Raw genomic sequence first — 20869 nt, 5'->3', positions numbered from 1 at the left:
GCCAGTGTCAACGCAGTTTGAAATTGGTACCTGGAGAAATCTGGGGGTGGTAAACAGGAAGGATGCGCAAAAGCAGAGGAAGACTGCCCCTCCCCCATTGCACTTCCTGGCTGAAGGATCATGAAATGGAGATCAGCACTGCCGATAGTCTAGTGCTGTATTCTTTGTCTTTTTCTTTAGTCTGAATTGGTGTTTTACTATCAGCAGAGCTTGTCGACTGCAGGTATAAAAAAGAAAGAACAAAAATATACTTTCCTATGAGCATCTAACACATGCTGGTTCTAATGGTTTAAGGGTGGAATAGCTGCTTTAGGTCACATCGCGTAAAGTCGCATAATGGTTTTCAGATTAGGGACTGGGCGGGAGTTTTCGAAATTATCACTTTTATGATTTATGATTAACAACCAAACAATACAAAGACCACCTGCTACAATCCGAATTTACGCCGATATTTTAAAGAGCATAGGCTTTCGCTTATTATGACATTTCAACACTAAAATATTGAAACGCACGGATGGAGTATGTGTCAAAATAAGGCATGCATTATCATTTCAAAAACTAACAACAGCATTATTTAGTAGTCTTTGATGATTAATTTATTGTTTTTATTTGAATCAATTGTAAAGCATTTGAGAAGGTTCAATTTATTCTTTGTACATGAACATATATGCACTAGTTTAATGACCTAATTAAAACATTGTTTTGTAATGACAATTGAAAATTGGAAAACACTCTTTTGTGGGCTTTTGGTGTTCTGTTTTACCTTTGGCCATTATTTTGTAGTGGGTTTATCGTGATCGTTTAAAAGTATGCTCAAATTTTTCATATAGTAAGATGCTAGCTAAACAAATAAATTTTTAAGGGTTTTGAGAGTTGAGGGTGCAAGAACATGTTTGAAAATCAGTATCAGGAAGACTAAGTCGCTCAGACTAGAAATAAAAGAGAGTGAAGATTTGATGTTAGGGGACCAGAAATTTCATCAAGTAGATAGCTTCACTTACATAGGTAGTATAGCGACAGATTGACTGCCTTGTGTGCATGTGAGCGTCGGTTTTCATAGGTGACAGATTTCACTTATTAAAATTTCAGTCACTGTTATTTCAACACTTATCTTTAATAAGAAAAAAACAAGCGGACTAAGTTAAACTCACAGAGGAAACTGAGCATCCTTCAAGAGACCAATTTGCTTCTTATGAATGATTTTGTAATTCCGAATTGTGAGTGAATGTAAATGGACGAGTGTTAATAGTTAACAACCTGCTTCCCACTGACCTATTACTGAACTGCATAAAGTTTTGGCCAAGCTATCTAAGTATCTAGAGTCTTCAAAAGTTAAAATATGTGTTTTTACTATTGTTGTTCCTAAATGGACATTGTCTTTTATTTAGACTGAAGGAGAAGCGTCCCATCGATTGTTTGTCGGGCAGTTAAATCCAACAATGACCGAAGACGAATTAAAAGAATATTTCTCAGAGTTTGGAGCAATTGCTGATACCTATTTTCCCAAAAACCCTTTCAGGTAAATTTTAATTTTTCTTTAACCATTAAAAAAGGAAAGTTACTCGGCAGGTATATAGGGTACCCTAAGAGTCAAAGAACCATTTTAAACTCTCTTAGAATATTTTTTAAGCAAGTAAATATAGCAAGCATCTTCATGTTTCCAGTGAAAAAGTTGTTCCTTATGTATAATCTTTTTTACTTTAAAACATTTTTGTTGTGCCCAGAATTCAAAGTTTTAAATGTTATTGCAATCAGAAACATGTTTAAAGCTTTGTGCAAGAAAAATATTGTCTGACCTGGAATAGCTTGCAAATTGATAGGCACATGACTAAACTCATAGAGACCTCAGGAAATTATGGCTGGCTTGCTTTTCTATCCAGGCGTTTTGATGGTTCATGTTATGAAAATGGGGAGTTTCACAAAGCATGAACTTTAAAGCCTGTCAGTGCCTAAATTGTAAAGGTCAATGTCGAACAATTTCTTGGGCAATGTCTCCTTGTCTACAAGCACCTGTCTAATAAATATCAAACTAAAGTGCTCTTGAATTTTTTGGTCACTTTCTCGGCAAATGACGAATCTCATGTGATAAGTCCCGAAATCAGAAAATTTCCCAGTCCCAACTTTCGTCTACCGTGCTATATTCTGTTGCCTGTTTGCTTTGCTGGTTCGCACCTAGACACAAATAAGCTCCTCTGCTGCCTGCAATGTGTCCTTATGATTAAATGGTATTTTTGACGGATAAAGAAGTACCTATTCAAACCCTTGACACCCAAAACCAACAAAAGAATCATGTGTTACGTTCAAGAAGAGGGGTTAGATGCTTTTGCAAAGAACTTATCACTGATTTCTGAGGTATGCTTGATAAAAAAAAAATCGTGTCTTGAACCAAACTGTTCTCACCATCAAATTAATAGGAAACAATTTAGAAGGGTTATGTTTTGGGACGAAGCTAACCAATATTAGGATGTAAAGTGCATTGTGCATTTTTAAAACCATCATTGTGATATTTTGAGACTCTTAAAAAAAAACGTAAAACTGTTTTTTGAAGAAAAGATTCTTTTTGGCACATACAAATATGTGGGTGGGTTTCAATGGTTTTGGCAATCACACTGTTTCATTAACACTGAAGAAACAAAGTCGAAAGGCTGCCCCCACAGTATTTTTGTCAGTGAAGTTGATCAACGTTTGCCCAGTGCTTCATGATAGGAATTTGGGGTGACATCTTAAGGGAAATTATTTATATTAAAAAAGATGGCAAAGCCATTTTTATAGACAGATTGCTTGTTATCAGTCGCCTTAAAGCTACGAAGCTACACATTATGAATCAGGTTAAAAAAAAAGAATCATTTTCCCACGAGTTAGGAAAACTTGAAATTGTTCCTCTGAAACTAAAAAAACATGAATCTTCCTAAAAAAAAAGTTACTTTCAGGTTTTAATTTTTTTTTTCCATCATATATTTTTTAGTTAGTAAATTCTTATTTCAACTTATTGGTACATTATTTTTGCTTAACTTGAGATCGAATAGTTCGTTTTAAAATATCTGAAAAAGAGGATTTCCTGTACATACGTAAATGTTCTTCGAATTGATAAAAGCCCGTAATTAATGTGACTCTCATATGTAGAATCAGTGTCTAAAGAAGCATCTTATTCATTACTAGAAAATAAAACTTGAATTTAAAATCGGATTGAATGGTAAAACATCTAAGGGGTATAACTTGTAAAAAAGTTTATTTTAGGCACCTCAACACTTGATCCGAAGTTATCAAACGATAATTATTAGCATACCTTACAATTATTTTCATATTTTACTGAAAAAAGTTGTTGTGTTGCACGAAGATTACGGGAGGTTCCTATATATTTTTTTGAACGTGAGGATTCGTCTGGTGCCCCTCTCCCCTTTTAAAGAGACCCTCGATCAAAACGGAAGCAGGAAATGATACGAATATGTAAGGTGATATCAGATATCAATACTCAGGATTTAATTTGCTTGAATTGAATTTTTGGGATAATTAAACGAGTAACAATTTTTTTTTTTTTTAAAGATGTATAGCACTAGTCTGCTTGGGAGAAAAAAGTACTATTTTATCATTTAAGACCTTGCCTTCAACAAAAAGAAAAAAAATGTTGATAAATTTTGCTATGCCAATTTTTGGGTTGAGGGTTCCTGAGAACATAACTCCAAAATAAATACATAAAAGAATTAGTTTCATATCTTAAGAATGTCTCAATAGTTAAGTAATTCTACAGGTTGTTGTTATTTAGTTGGCGTTTGAGTGAATCAACCGCTTGTATACGTGCGATCCTCTTTTAAAACTTGGGCTTATGAAGCCACGTCACTTTGATATTGTTAGACACAAATTAAATTTTGGCACAGGCCACGTCAACACTTATGGTATCTTGGGAGAATACTAAGACGTTGTACAGAGTGTTCTTGCTTAAATCACTGGCACTAGTATGTATATCACACCTCTATTCTGCTAATATTGCTTAAAATATATATGAAAAGAAACATACTCAGATTTAAATAAAGCTAAAATACAAGAAGAAATAAATAGATAAAAAAAGGTCAATACAATAAAAACAGAAGTTAATGCAGTTACTACAATTAAAAACATCTATAAAAGGAAACATTAATACGAAATAGAAAATTCTAAAGGTTTTATTTCCACAAGTCAGGTTCTCCAAAAATAATAATGTTGGTCGTTGCTTTTGCCCTGTGTGGCTGAACTATTTAACATTATAATTTCGAATCAAAATGAACCGTGTTTCTAATTTTGCTGCATAATAAACCAACAAGAAAAAGAGCATTAATTCACTGAAATAATTTTCCATATGACCCTCCAATCTTCTTAATCATCATATTTCCCAGTTTTTTATTCATACTGATCGTTTCTTCTTTTTTTAGGGGTTTCGCCTTTATAACGTTTATAGATCCAAATGTTGCTGCTCTGATTAGTAAAGGGGAGCATGTTATAAAGAATAACCGGGTGATGGTTCGTGAAGCAGCTCCCCGACTAAGTAAGTCACAGGCTGTCGAGAAAAAGGAGAGAGAAGGGTACCATGACCGCAACAATGGAGGAAGACAATGGAGGAGAATGGAGGAGGATCACTATTCTGGTAAAGATTCCATCATTGCGTTTCCAGGAGATAGACATTGATATTGTTAGACTACTGGCCACTTGGAATAATGAAATTATTCCCTCAGGCAATCTTCTGAGAAGAAAATATGCCTTTTGCCATCTGGTTCTTGTGCACATAATTTGCTGGCTGCTGTTAAAATGTTCATAGTAATCATATAAACTTGAGACAGGGAGGAGAGGGGTCCTAATCTCCAAAGAAATAACGGATGAGTGCATATTTCAGTTACTTAATACAATATTTTTGAGGAGATAAAACAGAAAATAAAAATAACAGCAGTTCAAAGCTCAAATTTAAAATAGCAAAGTCGCAATTTTGGGCTTTTTTTTGTCAAAAACTAAAACCAAAAACCATTAGAAACAGAAAGAAACTAAGCTCTTCTGTAGTATTTTGGACATTTTTTCTATGGGGGGGAGGGAGGGTGAGTCTTTCTAGCAAATGACTAAAACTATGAGTTTGGCTTTATGTGTAACACTGAAAAGAAGATTGTCGCTCCTGGTTCAAAACCTATATGAATAGGTGGGGCTCTCATGGCCATGGAATCAATATACAGATATTATTTCCATCTCGAAGGTTCGCCAACAAAATTAGCTTTCATTTATAACTAAGCCGGACTATACTTTTCAAATCGTATGCCTTTTTTGGTGGATTTCTTTTTGAACCACTCGTTGCATTACCACATTGTTATATCAAGAAATCCAATGAACTAGTCACAATCCAATAAAGAGTAACTGCTACTGGTATAAAGTTTTCTTTTTAGACGTTAGCTTTTGCTAATTTTGGTTCGAAAAGATGCCGGATTGATAACAACCGACTTTTCAACCAGTCAAGATTTGTATTCATATAGGCTATGAAAAATGTGGTAAAAACTAAAAATATGCCTTCACGGTAACAAGCGTGGGGGCACCAAAGACTGCTGAGCAGTCGAACATGATTAGCAAAGGAAGTTGACATACAGCCAGCAAAGTGGGTTAAAAGAAAGCATGCTATGACTCTACCTGTATATTGTTTCTATCACTTTTATTTTGCGGTTGTGTTCTTTTTCATTATTTTCTCACTCTTTTCCCTATGTCTGTATACCGGAATATGTTTCGAGGAAACAGCCCACGTGTAGGGAAGGGGTGAATACAGCCCATTTTCCCCATTTGTATAATCTGTGAATGCAGGCTAGTATTCATATCATTAGTTCCATTATTTTAGTTCAATAATTTTTCATTTTATTTTGCATTGCAATGAGGTTTCTCTATAGTCCTGAAATAGACTTGAAAGGAATTCTAATTCTCTTGAATATTGGCAACCAACGATAATGTTGGTACCGAATATGTGTGTGTTTTAAAATATGTATTGCAGTATTTTAAACTTTTTGAAAAGCTGAACATAAATCCATAGTTTTGACAGATAAAGCCAAAGGACGACATAGCCACAGTTTGTTTACCTTTTTAGGAGTCTTTCTCTTTTGTTTCCATATTTTCTTTTTACAAAAAAAAAAACAAAGCAAAAAAACATCACCGAACCTGTAAAAACTTATTGAATGTCTAATTGTTTTCTAAATTGGGGAATACAATAATTTTTTTTTTTGAGTTCTAGAACACCAACATTTAATCATATAGTTAATACGCCCGTCTTAATTAAATCTGCGGTATAAGAAAGGGGATGAGATTCTCTTGATATCGAGGATAATTTCTGTCAATCTTAAATTCTATATTTGTTTTCATTTCATGGGGAAAAAAACATGCTTGTTTATGTAATTTGTCAACGAAACATTTTTACACGGAAAGCTCTTAAAGAGTTCTCTCTATGAACACTGAGAAAAGTACGCTTGAATGTATAGAGGTTTAAATGCTTTGATACCTCGCTTTTATTATAGTTCGTACCGCCCTTGTACATACCACCTCTTCATCGCCCCTTTTAAGAATATGGCCGCGCGCACCCATATTTCTGAATCCACAAAACTGGACACTAGTCCAATCGAAAAGTTTTCGATAAGATCATGGTAGTGTTGTAGCTGGTAAAGTTGGGTATTTTATGTATTTTGCCGTAAAATTAGCATTTTATCTATTTTACGTAATTTACCTATTTTACCGGTATCTCTCATATTTTGCGATGCCTTGGAACTTTCAAAACATACTGTTTTGCTATACTTTGCATAAATAATCTTTCTTTAACAGGTAGACTAAAAGAGTTTTGGATATGATTTATTGTTTTTCTTTGTGTATAGCTGTATTATGTCAGCTGTATTAAAAGGTCGTTTGTGTGACTTCAGTCTCATGTTATCAAAACAATAAAGTGTATTATAGATTATAATACAGGTAATTAGAATTTTGAAATGACTTTTAAAGACAGAAAGGGCTACCAACAGGATTAAGTAAGCAAGTAAGTAAGGCGGCACTAGACTCTTGAGGTCCAAAGCGGCGGTGCTGATCTGTGTTTTGTGGCCATTGAGCCAGGAAGTGCCAGGGGGGGCTAACCATCCTGTGCTTTTGCACATCTTTTCTGCTTACCTTCCTCAGATCTCTCCGGGTACCCATTTAGAGCTGGGTCGACTCTGGCTGAGCTTACAGAGTCACGCCACTGACCCCCGTCCCAAACCAAATAACGTGCTACGCCTGGAATCAAACCCGTGCCTCATGGACAAAGAATTCTCTAACAAGCAGGATCGACATGTGACAAACAAGAACAAAATAATAAAATTAAATAGCTGGGAAAAAAGAAGATAATGTCAGCCAGTGGACAAAAAAGAAGCGAAAATAACAGAAGCAGATATTTTGTTAGGGACGTCAGCCTAGTCGTCTTCAGTGCTCAAAAAAAGAAGGAAATTTCAATTTGTGAAGTAACCCAAGCAGTGAAGAAAAAATACGGCATGAAACAAACCAAAAAAACAAGCTAGATTAAATGAAAGGTTATCACCAACGAGATTGGGCAAGAATTCTCGGTACTTGTTAATCAACCTGAAAAACTAAAGTTTTGATTTGAATGTAAGGTCTGAAAAAACGGTTTCATAGCCGCATAGACAAGTGATGGGTGACAGAGTGCATTAGTAAGTAAGAATGACGGTACTAGGCCCTCAAGGTCCGAAACAGCGGTGCTGATCTCGGTTTCGTGGCCCTTCAGCCAGGGGAGGGGGCAACAATCCTTGGCTTTCGCACATCTTTCCTACTTACGTTTCCCAGATTTCTCCATGTACCCGTTCAGAGCTGTGTCGACTGTGGTTGAGCTTACAGAATCACGTCACTAACCCTCTTCCCAAACCAAATAACCGGCCACGCCTGGGATCGAATCCCCCCTTTTTTATCCTTGAATAGTTTTGGTTCTTCATAAGAAGGGAAATTGAAATTTCCACTCTCCTGTTTAAGTCAGAGGCAATCGGATAGCGCTACCTATGGTAAAACCCCAAAGGGTTCAATAAATTAATGTTTGCTCTTTTTTCCAATGGCGCTTCTTGTATAAGTGGCGGTCTAGTTAACATTGGAGGGGGCTCAGTCAGTTGGAAATCGAAAGTTCTAGTGTCCTTTCGTCTGAAGTTTTTAGTGCATTTGGCCTGCTTTTCAACGAATTGCTACCGAATGAGTTGTCACCGACTACGGTGTCTTTAAGAAATTCTTATGTTAACTTAACGATCCTTGTATTTCAGCAGTTGTTTTGAAAGAATCTTCACATAAATATATAATTAGGTATTTTTCGTATTATATTTTTCGTATATCTTTCACCGAGCTAAAGCTAATTGTCTGGTATAAAGACCGTGAAAACCGGCTATTATCTGATCTTTGCGATTCAAATTCTCGAATGTGTTGTACCATATAATACTGAAATACCCATAATTAGTTCTAAAGGAGAGACGAGGGGAGGGTGGAGGCAGAAATTGATATATAATCCTCAGGGCCGTATCCATGACGGACTTTTGTTTGGCACAGATGACTTTCAGAAACGTATCAAAAATGTGTTTTAGCCGAAGAGATAAACTAGACTGTTAATTAAACTGATGAACCTCGAGATGATGGGGTATTATCTTTTTTAAGCCCAAGAAAATTACAATAATTAAAAAATATCATTAAAATTTGAAGTGATGCTTAAAATGAAATGCTCAACTGGTCTTTTAGCTACATGGCAACTCAAAAACACCAATTGTACCGTATATTCCCTATTTTACCAATTTTACCGTGTTATACCAATTTTACCTTTTTTACCAGTTTTACTTCTCGAGTTTTTATTTTACGGTAGTATTACAACACTAGATTGGGGTGATAAAAAGGTTAAAGCTTAACAGAATGCTGACAAATTTAGTTACATGTATAACTGAAAAGTAGTTATATTATTCAACTACCATTCTAGCCTAAAATTAATTGTCAAAAACTTTTTTTCATAAACTTCTGTTTGGGATATTCACTCTTCTTGTCCCGAATATTCTTTAGAAATATTTTAGTATAATCTATTTGTTGGCTGGTGTTTTTTTGGCAAATCAATAAAATAGAACGCCGATGAACAAAACTTGTAGGTTGTAGTTTATTTGTGTTTTGTGTAAATTTACGTACCGATGAAGTGTTATTAGAAGATAATTAATGCCTGTATTTTTACTCTGTTAGGAGGTGGAGGTTATGGACCTAGTCCTGCAGCAGAAGGCAGCCAGGCAGCTCAAATAGCTGCCGCAGTTGCTGCTGCCCTAGCACAAGCTGGGGTGACCTCTGGGTCTCCTCACAGTCATGGTGGCACCCCTCTCCTACCTCAGTCAGGTGGCCAGAACCGAGGTAGTGGGCCGTCAGGAAACTATTATGGATCGAATTACCAGGGTGGAAGAGGTCTGCTGGATTATAATGTATATGGTCCGAATAAGTTGTAGAGCTGAATCCTGCGACTATGTTGAGAGATTGGAAGTGTAATAGATTTGGAATGTTTTTTAATCCCTTTATATTTTCTCACAAAAGAAACTCAGTGATAAAATTTATAAACCAAGCTTGAATTTCTGGCGGCTTAGATGAACTTATTGCACATTTTATTTGCTTTTGTTGAAACATTTATTAACTTAAATATTATTGATAGCTAATGCTTCATGCATCTGAAAATATTTCACATTATATAAACGTCACGCTGCTCTTAAATAAACTTACTTATTAGCTATAAATATTAATTTCTCTACTAAGTTTAAACAACTAAACATGTTTCCTCTTTTTAATAAATCTTGTTCAGTATTATTTCTTATTAGAATCACTTTGTCATTCACTCAGAAAGACATTTTTTTTGGGCTCCAATGTATCAGCTCAATAATTTATGGTCTTCTTTTCTTAATCTCCTTGGAATTCTGTTTTATTTTTACATATTCCAAATCTTATAATGCTTCCAGTTATGTAGCGACTTCACATTTGAAGGAATAAAGAGAAAATCTAACTCTTCTATGGCATATTGACTGTAGCATAGTGACAGTGACTTTGGTCGAGTGTGAATTGTGCTTGACTCTACAGATTATCAGTGTCTTGTGTGAGTGTGTATTTTATATCTATTGTCCATTGAGTAATAAAAACACTGGATTCATGTAAGAGATATTAAGTGAGGATTTAGTATTTGAGTGGTGAAACTAACCATGATATGAAGTTGAATATTAGAGCGTCTCACAGGTCAAATAGTTTTCAAATTCTATTTACTTTTGAAGAAATATATGTAACACGTTTTTGCAGTACACAAAAAGAATTTGTGGTTGGTTTTATTTTTTTTTTAGTTAGGTCACGTTCATACATTTCTACGATACAGTCATGCCCTTAGTGAAAACTGTTATGATATTCCAGTTAATAATTTTAATGTAAGAGTATGGGAACATGATGTGATGAATCGTTTGCGCTTTAAAAGGGTTTAATGGAAGACTTTTGCAAATTCAGCTGATTTTGTTCTTAAACAAAATTTAGGTTTTAAAAAATGTATATACCAGGGGTCGTACATTGGTGCCTAAAGTCACAGTGGTCCTTAAAAAGTTCCTATATTTGAAAAAGTCCCTAAAGTCTTTATTTTCACTGTGTCAGCTAGCCAACACATTACCATAGACATTACTTTTTTTGGTTTGCAGTATTTCATTGCCATTTAAAAGGTTCGCTACTACCCCCTGTCATCTTTTTACGGAACTTGGTTACCAAGTGACATATAACCATCGTAATTCTGTCGGTCTGTCTGTCCCGATTTTGCTAGTTTAGGCACTTCCAGATAAGCTAGGACGATGAAATTTTGCAGGCGTATTATAAATAAGATCTCTTATTTTAAATCCCAACCGGATCCAGTGTCATTGGGAGGAATTGGGGGGATATTGGAAAAGGCTTAGAGTGGAAAGATCAGGATTAAACTTGGTGGGAAGAATAACCACAAGTCTAAGATACGTTGCTGACAAAACCGGACCGAATCTGCTCTCTTTGGGGGAGTGGGGGGGGGGGAAGGGGTAAATTATTCTATTATTCTAGTAAATAATTATAATTCGGAAAAATTAGAAAAAACGAGGTATTTGTAAATTACCAACGGGTAATCAGATCTTTATGTAATTCGACATTTAGAAGGACCCTGTGCTTCAAATCTCTCATTTTAAATCCCGAGCAGATCCAGTGACATTGGGAGGAGTTTGAGGAGGAAAACCTGAAAATTAAGGTATCTTTACCTTACGAATGGGTAATCGGATCTTAATGAAACCTGATATATAGGGAGATCTTACGTCTCAGATGCTCCATTTTCAATTCGAATCGGATCCGGGGACATAGGGGGCTGGAGGGGTAAACAGAAATCTTTGAAACCGGAAATCTTGGAAAACGCTTAGAATGGAGAAATCGTGGTGAAACTTGATGGGAAGAATAAGCAAAAGTTCTAGATACGTGATTGACATAATATTTAGAAGGAACTCATGTCTCAGAGCTCTTATTTTAAATCTCGACCTCCTCTGGTGACATTGGGGGGAGAGATGGAAGGGGAAACCTAGACATCTTGGAAAGCGCTTAGAGTAGAGAGATCGGAATGAAACTTGGTGGGTAGAATAAGCAAATGTCGTAGATACGTGATTGACGTAACCGGACTGTATCCGCTCTCTTTAGGGAGTTGGGGGGGGGCTCAGTGCTTTGGCGAGTTTGGTGCTTCTGGATGTGCGAGGATGATGAAAATTGATAGGCGTATCTGGGACCTGTACAAATTGACTTGGTAAAGTTGTTTTCCCCGATTCGACCATCTGGGGGGCTGAAAGGAGAAGAAAAATTAGAAAAAAATGAGGTATTTTTAACTTGATCGGATCTCAATGAACTTTGATATTTAGAAGGACCTTGTGTCTCAGAGCTCTTATTTTAAATCCCGATCGGCATTAAGCCTCTGACTTTCCTTTTACAGCAATCTATTGATCCTTAGAATTTCGCTAGAGCTCATTCCATATGAGCTCTTGGCTCTTTTGACCTCGTCACAAGTGTCATATGAGCTCTTAGCTCTTGTTTTCATGGCGTGAGTAGGTTGTTTCATGTTAGATGGCAGTTTTTCTCTCGATTCTGAAATTTGGAATGCAGTGCCACATTTATTTTGGAATGTGCTTGTTTTAGGAAAGCCCACTTTAGGTGCGGACATTGGTAATTGTATTAAAATGTTACAGAGCGGGCTATTATTATGTTGAAAAATTAGTTTTGGGATGTTAGAGTGCATTCATTTCAAGTTACTCTAACTTGCTGCAGTCCTATCAGCCCAGCCAGGAAGATTTTTCCGATCTTCAAAAAGATGCTAGAGTTTCCCTTGGTATGGCGGTAATTCAAAATAATATAATATAGAATAAATTGTCACTAATCAAGTGAGTCTATGATTTTGTTTTCTATCATCTAAGAGATGCCAGAGTTTCACTTAAGCTTAGTTTTTTCAGTCTTGTCCTTGCTCTTGTCACGTTCTATTCATCCTATTAGTGTTTTCTTGGTCAGTTCTGTCATGCTAACTTTTTTTTTTTTTTTTTTTTTTTTTTTTTTTTTTTTTTTTTTTTTTTTTTTTTTTTTTTTTTTTTTTTTTTTTTTTTTAACTGGCGCTCCAGTTATGATTTTAATGTAGCGTCTTCCTTCATGCTCCAATTTCATGATTAATGTGACATTTAGGTCAGTTCCAGAAAAATTACTAGAGGTTTGGTGGAGAAATAAGTATGATGGGTCTGATTGAACAGCAGTTTTTCACATTTGGGTAGAGAGCTATAAATGGAGACTCAATTTATTCCAGTTTCGTCTAACTGATTTTTTTTAGATAACGTAGACCATTTGCAGCACTATATTAATTTATTAGATTTTAGATTTTATTAATTTATTAAAATTTTTGGGCTTCACGGCTGAAAGTGCTATGTCTCTTGAATAATCGTTACTTAATGAGAAAGGTGGGTGTTCCATTGGCAAGCAACGGCGCGTTTTTTCGGCCCTTTATAGACTTGTCGGACCATTATAGAGCTTTGGCCCTCCTTAAAAAATCGACTAGTTACGCCACGGGTAATAAACAACATTCCTGTAATAAACTGTGTTTCCAAGCAGGCTTAGTTTAAGGTTTGTTGCAGGTAAAAGAAAAGATATATATATATATATATATATATATATATATATATATATATATATATATATATATATATATATATATATATATATATATATATATATATATATATATAAACCAAATGATTGTGCACTTATATCCAAATAATTCCTTTGCAAGAGCTGTGGAATTCAGTTGCAGAGCTTTTTTGAATAAGATGAAATGCTTAAAAGCTCCTCCAAAGGGAAAAAAGAAGCAGGAACTCATTTTAGATGTTTTCGAAAAGTTGCCGAAAAATGCAACTTAACTCTTTTTGTGTGAATTTTTATGTCCATCTTTGTGCAGAATTTTCTCTTTATTTGCATTGTATCCGAAGTAGCTATGTTGAAGTAACTGCATTAAGTGAGTGAACAGTGCTTGGCATTCCAGTTATATTCAGTTATTTACATAAAAGTTTGTCCCTAGTCTGTTCCCTATTTTCTGACCCAATAGTGGTCCCTTTTTCTGACCCAATAAGTCCCTTACGTCTCTACCTTCAGTTTCTTTTGTCTGAATTACCTCTGATATACACATTCCTATTGTAACCGTTTTGGCAAAAAAGTGGCTAATTTACGTTTCATCTAACGCTCTGCAATGTAAAAGCAAGTGAAAGAAAGTAAAATTAATCATAGATACAACTAATACTTTTGTATATGTTTTCACAATTGACTTTATTTTTCGGAAATGCAGAGATGTTAACCTTATTCTTGAAAAGAGCCTGAATTTCCTCAGTTCAAACTACTCTTTGGATTTAATGATCTATATCATTGCTATTCTATCTGGTGATCTATATATATAAAAATAACTGATGATGACTGATGAAGATGCTCAAAGAGTCTATGCCAAAAAACTTGCTGCTGATAGTTCCTCGGCACGCTTTCTTTTCTGACTTTCTCTATCAGCAGCAAATTTTTTGGCATAGACTCTTTGAGCATCTTCATCAGTCATTGTAAACTTAAACATTAATAGATTTCTACGTGAACATATGTCTTGTATAACTTGAATGACGTCACCTTCAAAGCAAAAATGACGGCAACTGATTTCATGACTTAATTTCAGAACTTAATTTCTGTGTTGACTGACGTCATGAAATTAGTTGTCGTCATTTTTGTTATGACGATGCTTAGTATATTGTAAAACACATTAATTTGGTTAATAATATACCATTTAAAACACCAAAATGAACATGCTGGAGTAGTCACTCGGTGAGAGAGGGTGTCAGAACGGAGAATGAAGGTCCCAGGTTCAAATCCTGGTTAGGCTAAAAAAGGTAAAAATCTAAAAACTAAAAAAAAACTGAAAAAACTAAAAAAGGCAAAAACTACAAAAAAATAACTAAAAACTAATAAAAAAAAAATTAAGAATAAAAATAAAAAAAATAAAAAAGATAAAAACTAAAAATAAAAGTAAAAAGAAAAAACGAAAAAAAACTAAAAAAGCTAAAAAAAAAAAAGGTAAAAACCAATAAAAAACTGAAAAGAAAAAAAGGAATAAAACTAAAAAAAATATAAATAATATAAATGACGATATAAATGACGACCGGGACACAAGGAATATAAATGACGCCAGGGACACTCAAAGAGAAATCAGAGACTGGGACACCGGGACACAAATGACGACCGGGACACAGGGAATATAAATGACGACCGGGACACAGGGACATAACTACAAAGGGGACGCCGGGGTGCACAGGGGGATATATAAATGACGATGGCGACTCAGGGAATGGTCGATTAGCAATCACCATCAACAAAGCTCAAGGGCAATCATTAGAATCATGAGGTATAGATCTGAATATGGATTGTTTTCCCATTGACCATTATATGTTGCATGTTCAAGAGTCGGTAAACCTGACAATCTATTTATATGCACAGACAATGGGACAGCAAAGAATGTTGTATATTCGCAAGTTTTACGTTGTTAAAAACATATATATATATATATATATATATATATATATATATATATATATATATATATATATATATATATATATATATATATATATATATATATATATATATATATATATCTATCTATATTCACAGGTGGGACATAGGGACACAACTACAATGGCGCGTAACTAATATGGCGCGTAACGACTTACGCGCGCGGGGGGGCTTGGGGGGGGCGCGAAGCGCCCCCCACCAATTAGGTGTTGGGGTGGTCCGAAGCGCCACCCCAACAGCTAGTTATAAATAAAAATCTGGGAATTTTTAAAATATATCAAGGTAAAGATTAAATTTGATATAAATAAAAACAAATAAAAGTTTTTCTTCAAAAAAGGAGGACCGTTATATTACCTGTAGACAGTATTGGTGACGAAGCGCATCAGTGTGTCTTGCATCATATTGGTCTTATTTTATAGCATTTATTCTTAAAAAATTGAAAAAAGGGCTGACGTGGTCTTATTTTTAGAACTGTATAAAATAAATAAAAGTCAATTAATGAAATCGTAGTTTAGGAATTTCAAAAACAGACGTTACAATGTCAAACAAGTTTAAATACTGTCAATAATCCTAAAATATATTAATCAACAAGAGCCCATATAATCGTTAAGTAATGTGGAAAATGCTATAACAAAAGTACAAGAAAGACCCTTCAAACTAAAAAGTTTGGCAAATATCTCGTACTGGAATAGGCTACTATATCATCACAACCATAGATATTTCATAAGAAAATAATCCTCTTCCCATTGCAATTTGTTTTCTGTTATTTCTCGAAGGGACTTGTCTTTTTTATAGCGTTGTACTTAAAGGATTGAAAAGAAGATTAACCATAGCATAAAGAATGGGGAAAGGGGTGGATCCTGGTGTGGGCCCCCCCTTACGTAGTGGTGGATTTGGGGTTTGGACAGCTTCCTCCTCATAGTTTGCTTTTTGGTTTATTTATTCATTCTTAAAAACACACATTTGTGATCGTGCAGCTGGGAGGAGCTATCCCTCAGGGAAATAAAACAACTAATGTGCATAATCTCATCAATTTATATGGCCCCCAAGCCAGTCTTTTCCTTATTATGTCACTGTCTTTAAAAACGTAGTAGAAAGTTTCTCTGGGAAACAAAGAAGTCAACGTGGAGGTACACGTGGTGCAATTGCGTGGCCATTGACCGGCTGAATGACGCAGATTCAGTATTTCCACTTCTACCGGTTTTTAGGGAGATCTACCGAATTTCTAATCGATCTCCCGACAAAAAAAAGAATATACCGAAAACAGACAGTCTCTATTCTATCCTGGGGCAAAAGAACGCATTACGTCACTGGCAGTTGAGGCAGTACGATTTGAATTTTTTGGGACATGTAAGACCACTGCCCACTATCCACTCCATAGTGGTTGCATTGATTTTCTGTTTTTGATCGTTTAAATACCTTCAAGATTTGTAATTCTTTAAATTGATAAACTAATCACAGGCTTGCACCAATAATATGAGAATTAGTACTATGTGGGTTGAGCTGATTCAGTAGGTTCAAACTAGTTCAAAATTACTAAAAATTGAAAGAAATATGACAAAAATTAGCAGTTTCTAAGTAGAACTCAAGGCAATGGATGCCTTGAAGAAAATCTCTTGCCCGAGTCTTATGTCTTTGGACTTATTTTCAGTCTTAGTTTGTCAGTTATAAACTCAAGAGCTACATTAACCCACATATCACTCATGTAATTGGTTATTATTTTCTGCTTCTTTGATTTTGCAGTTTGTTCCAGGTCCCAGTTTATGCCAACATTGAACTGAATTGTATTAAAATAAGCTTTAAATACCTCAGTTAGGGTAAATGGGCTGCTACTGAAGTAAATTATTGTCCTCTTGCCTGTACCAGCTCTGTAATTATACAGGAAGGGGACTATTGCCATGAGTGCCAAGTAACTGGGAGTGAACCCTGATCTCTAAGATACTGATTAAAAATACTCAGAATAAAAAAAAAAAACAAATCAAAAACCGACTCTTGGCCGCGCTAGGAAAATAATATAGTTGGAAAACAGTATATTGACCTGATTATACACAGCAGGAGTGCCAGAAGAGTACTAATCACAAAAACTTAGAATTTTTTTCAGCATTCTAGCCGAATCTAGGAATTCACGATAACTGGTTCACGATATGAATTTACTTAGGTTTTCATTTTCCGGTAATAGTTCTCTTCCTGTATAGTTCAGTGGATTTGAAACTTGTTTTATTTTCCACCCTCTTCTCTTGCTGGAAATGTATGCTAGGGTTGCTTGTGTTTTCTGGAAACTACTTGACTGAGCCAATGGATTATGCTTCAAATGCGTTTCTTTGGAAATTAATACCTCTTTATTTAATAAGCCCGCAAGAGGGCTTATTCTAATGGAAGTGGAAAGTTCTAGTGCCCTTTTTAAGTGACCAAAAAAATTGGAGGGCACCTAGGCCTCTCCCACGCTCATTTTTTCCCAAAGTCAACGGATCAAAATTTTGAGATAGTCATTTTGTTCCGCGTAGTCGAAAACCAGAATAACTATGTCTTTGGGGATGACTTACTCCCCCGCAGTCCCTGGAGGAGGGGCTGCAAGTTACAAACTTTGACCAGTGTTTACATACAGTAATGGTTATTGGGAAGTGTATAGGCGTTTTCAGGGGGATTCTTTTGGTTTGGGGGATTCTGTTGAGGGGAGGGGGCTATATGGGAGGATCTTTTCTTGGAGGAATATGTCATAGGGGAAGAGAAACTCAATGAAAAGGGCGCAGAATTTTCTAGCATTACTATAAAAAAAAAACAATGAAAAAATAAACATGAAAAAGTTTTTTCAGTTGAAAGTAAGGAGTAGCATTAAAACTTAAAACGAATAGAGATTATTAAGCATATGAGGGGTTCTAAAAATACTTTAGCATAAAGAGCGAGGTATTTAGGGGGAGATTAATACATCGCTCTTTATCCTAAAGTATTTTTCGTAATTTCAACTACTCATTCTACGGCCTTTCTGATTTAGGGGTCATTCTTAAAGAATTGGGACAAAACTTAAGATTTAGTATAAAGAGCGAGGTATTAACTAGGGGACAAACCCCCTCATGTACATAATAAAAATATAAGAATATAAAAGTTTGTTACGTAAGTTAATTCTTAAGTTACGTATATTTTTTACTAATAAAAACGTCCGTTAAAAATTAAAAGTTCTAGTTACCTTTTTAAGTAACCGAAAAATTGGAGGGCAACTACGCCTCCTTCCCCACCCCTTATTTCTCAAAATCGTCTGATCAAAATTAAGAGAAAGTCATTTAGCCAAAAAAAGAATTAGTAGGCAAATTTCATTTTAATAATTTATGTGCGGAGAGCCAAAATCAAACATGCATTAATTCAAAAACGTTCAGAAATTAAATTTAAAAAAACTAGTTTTTTTAACTGAAAGTAAGGAGCGACATTAAAACTTAAAACGAACAGAAATACTCCGTATATGAAATGGGTTTTCCCCTCCGCAATCCCTCGCTCTTTACGCTAAAGTTTGACTCTTTACCACAATTCTAATTTTTAAAACAATTAAAAACTTTAGCGTAAAGAGCGAGGGATTGCGGAGGGGAAACCCCATTTCATATACGTAGTAATTTCTGTTTGTTTTAAGTTTTAATGTCGCTCCTTACTTTCAGTTAAAAAAAACTAGTTTTTTTTTATTTAATCACTCATAAGAAGCAATTGGCGTCTTGAAGGATGCTTAGTTTTCTCTAGCAGTTTGACTTAGTCCAGTCGCTTTTTTTATTGGTGATAAGTGTCGAAATAACACTAATTGAAATTTTATTAAAGGAAATCTGTCACTTGTGGGAAACCAGCGCCCGTATGTACACAAGGCAGTCATTCTGCCGTTATACTATCTATGTAAGTGAAATCATCCACTTGTCAGAATTTCTGGTTGGAAAATTTAAGCGACTTAGTCTTCCTGACACTGATTTTCAAGCTCGTTCTTTGCCCATGAAGTTTGAATTTCCTTAAATTTATTCATTTAGCTAACATCTTTATCTGGAAAACTTCAATCATCTTCATAGTCATAGTCTTAGTTTTGGAGAGTAGTTCGCAAGTTCTTTAACTTCCATAAGTAATTTAAATGCCTCCACAACTTCTGCTATTTATCACTCAATTCCCCTGTCTTTTACTATATGACAAATTTGTCTGTGCGTTTCAGTATTTTTGTTTTAAAATTTCATAATAAATCCCTTTCGAATCTATTTGAAATATCGCTATAAAATCTGATTGTAGCAGATGGTCTTCGTATATTTAGGTAGTTAATTATAAATCTTCTTATATAAGTGACAATGTCGGAAACTCTCATCCAATCACTAATCTGAAAAGAATTATATGACGTTATGCCAATTTCAATCGGATTAAATGGCAAAACATCTAAGGAACATAACTTGTGAAAGTTTTATTTTAGTCACTCTAACTCTTGATCCGAAGTTAACAATTAATTAGAATTAGCACGGCTTTCAATTATTCTCATATTTAATGAAAATAAGTGGTTTTGATGCACGGAGATTACATGAAGTTCTTAATCGCTAGTAGATATTTTTTTTCTCGAACGTGAGGTTCCTAAGTCTGGTACTTCCCTCCCCATCCTCCTAAAGAGAACCTCAATCTAAACGGGAGAAGCAAATTATACTAATATGTAAGGTGATATCAGAAATACTCATGATTTAGTTTGCTTGAATTGAATTTTTGGCATAACTCAGGCTAAACGACTAACAATATCTTTTTATTTATTTTTTTTTTGAAGATCTATAGCAGCACTAGTTTGCCTGCTAAAAGACAGTGTTTTTTCATTATTTAAGGTCTTGCCTTCAAAAAAAAAATAAAAAAAATACTAGTGATAAATCTTGCTATGTCAATTTTTTGTTTGTGAGTTCCTGAGGCCGTAGCTCCAAAATAAAGACAAAAGAAGTAGTTGTCTATCTCGAGAATGTCTCAATAGATGGATAATTCTGCAGGTTTTATTTCTGGAAGTCAGGTACTCCACAATAATAATGGTTGTCCTGGCCTACCGCCCTGTTTCGGAACGAAGTACTTAACATAACATATTCGAATCCAGTTCACTGAAATAATTTTCCGGCTAAAAAAATTCTTTTACTCCAATAATGTGAATGTTGTTCTATCAATTGCTTCTCATATGCATCTCCAATCTTCATAATCATCATAGTTTGGGTTTTTTTTTATTCATGCTATTCGCTTTTTTTTAGGGGTTTTGCCTTCGTAACGTTTATAGATCCAAATGTTGCTGCTCTGATTAGTAAAGGAGAACATGTTATAAAGAACAACCAGATGAAGGTCCTTGGAGCAACACCCTGATTAGGCAAGTCACAGGCTGTGGAGAAAAAGAAGAGAGGAGGGTACTTTGACGGCAACAATGGAGGAGGAACAACTTGGGCTCCCCGGCCGGTACCCAACGAAATAGGAAATCACTGTTCTGGTAAGTATTCCATCAAAACGTTTCCAGGAGATCTGTTTCTGTATTGTTGGGCTACTGGCTATTTGGAATAACGAAATTAGTCCCTCAGGCAATCTTCTGATAAGAAAATATGCCTTTAGCCATCTGGAGCTTTTACACATAATTTACCGGCTGTTGTTAAATGTATACAGTAATCATGAACACCGGTCCCCAAAAAAATTTGGACAGGGAGAAGGGACGGGAGGGGGGTCTTAAGCCCCAAAAAATAACAGATATGTGCAGCTTTCACTCAGTTTAAACGAAATTTTTCAGCTGATA

The 20869-nt window shown here is 35.2% G+C and overlaps 1 protein-coding gene across 3 annotated transcripts in view; it reads left to right on the top strand.

Annotated features, from left to right (window-relative positions):
* The window catches only part of LOC136027337 (TAR DNA-binding protein 43-like), a 41998-nt gene that overhangs the window by 15620 nt on the left and 5509 nt on the right, over window positions 1-20869 (top strand). For 2 of the 3 annotated variants that reach the window (XM_065704479.1, XM_065704478.1), the window contains 3 exons: window positions 1389-1519; window positions 4407-4618; window positions 9220-10163. In XM_065704479.1, coding sequence (XP_065560551.1) covers window positions 1389-1519; window positions 4407-4618; window positions 9220-9473 — 597 coding nt within the window. In that variant the 3' untranslated portion in view covers window positions 9474-10163. Of the gene's footprint in view, window positions 1-1388; window positions 1520-4406; window positions 4619-9219; window positions 10164-20342; window positions 20573-20869 lie in introns of those variants that run through there. The other variant, XR_010617579.1, reaches the window with a different exon arrangement.

Source organism: Artemia franciscana, chromosome 5 (genome assembly GCF_032884065.1).
Source record: "Artemia franciscana chromosome 5, ASM3288406v1, whole genome shotgun sequence".
In the NCBI taxonomy this organism is placed as follows: domain Eukaryota; kingdom Metazoa; phylum Arthropoda; class Branchiopoda; order Anostraca; family Artemiidae; genus Artemia; species Artemia franciscana.
The sequence above is the reverse complement of the archived record's forward strand: the minus strand, read 5'-3'. Positions and strand labels throughout refer to the sequence as shown.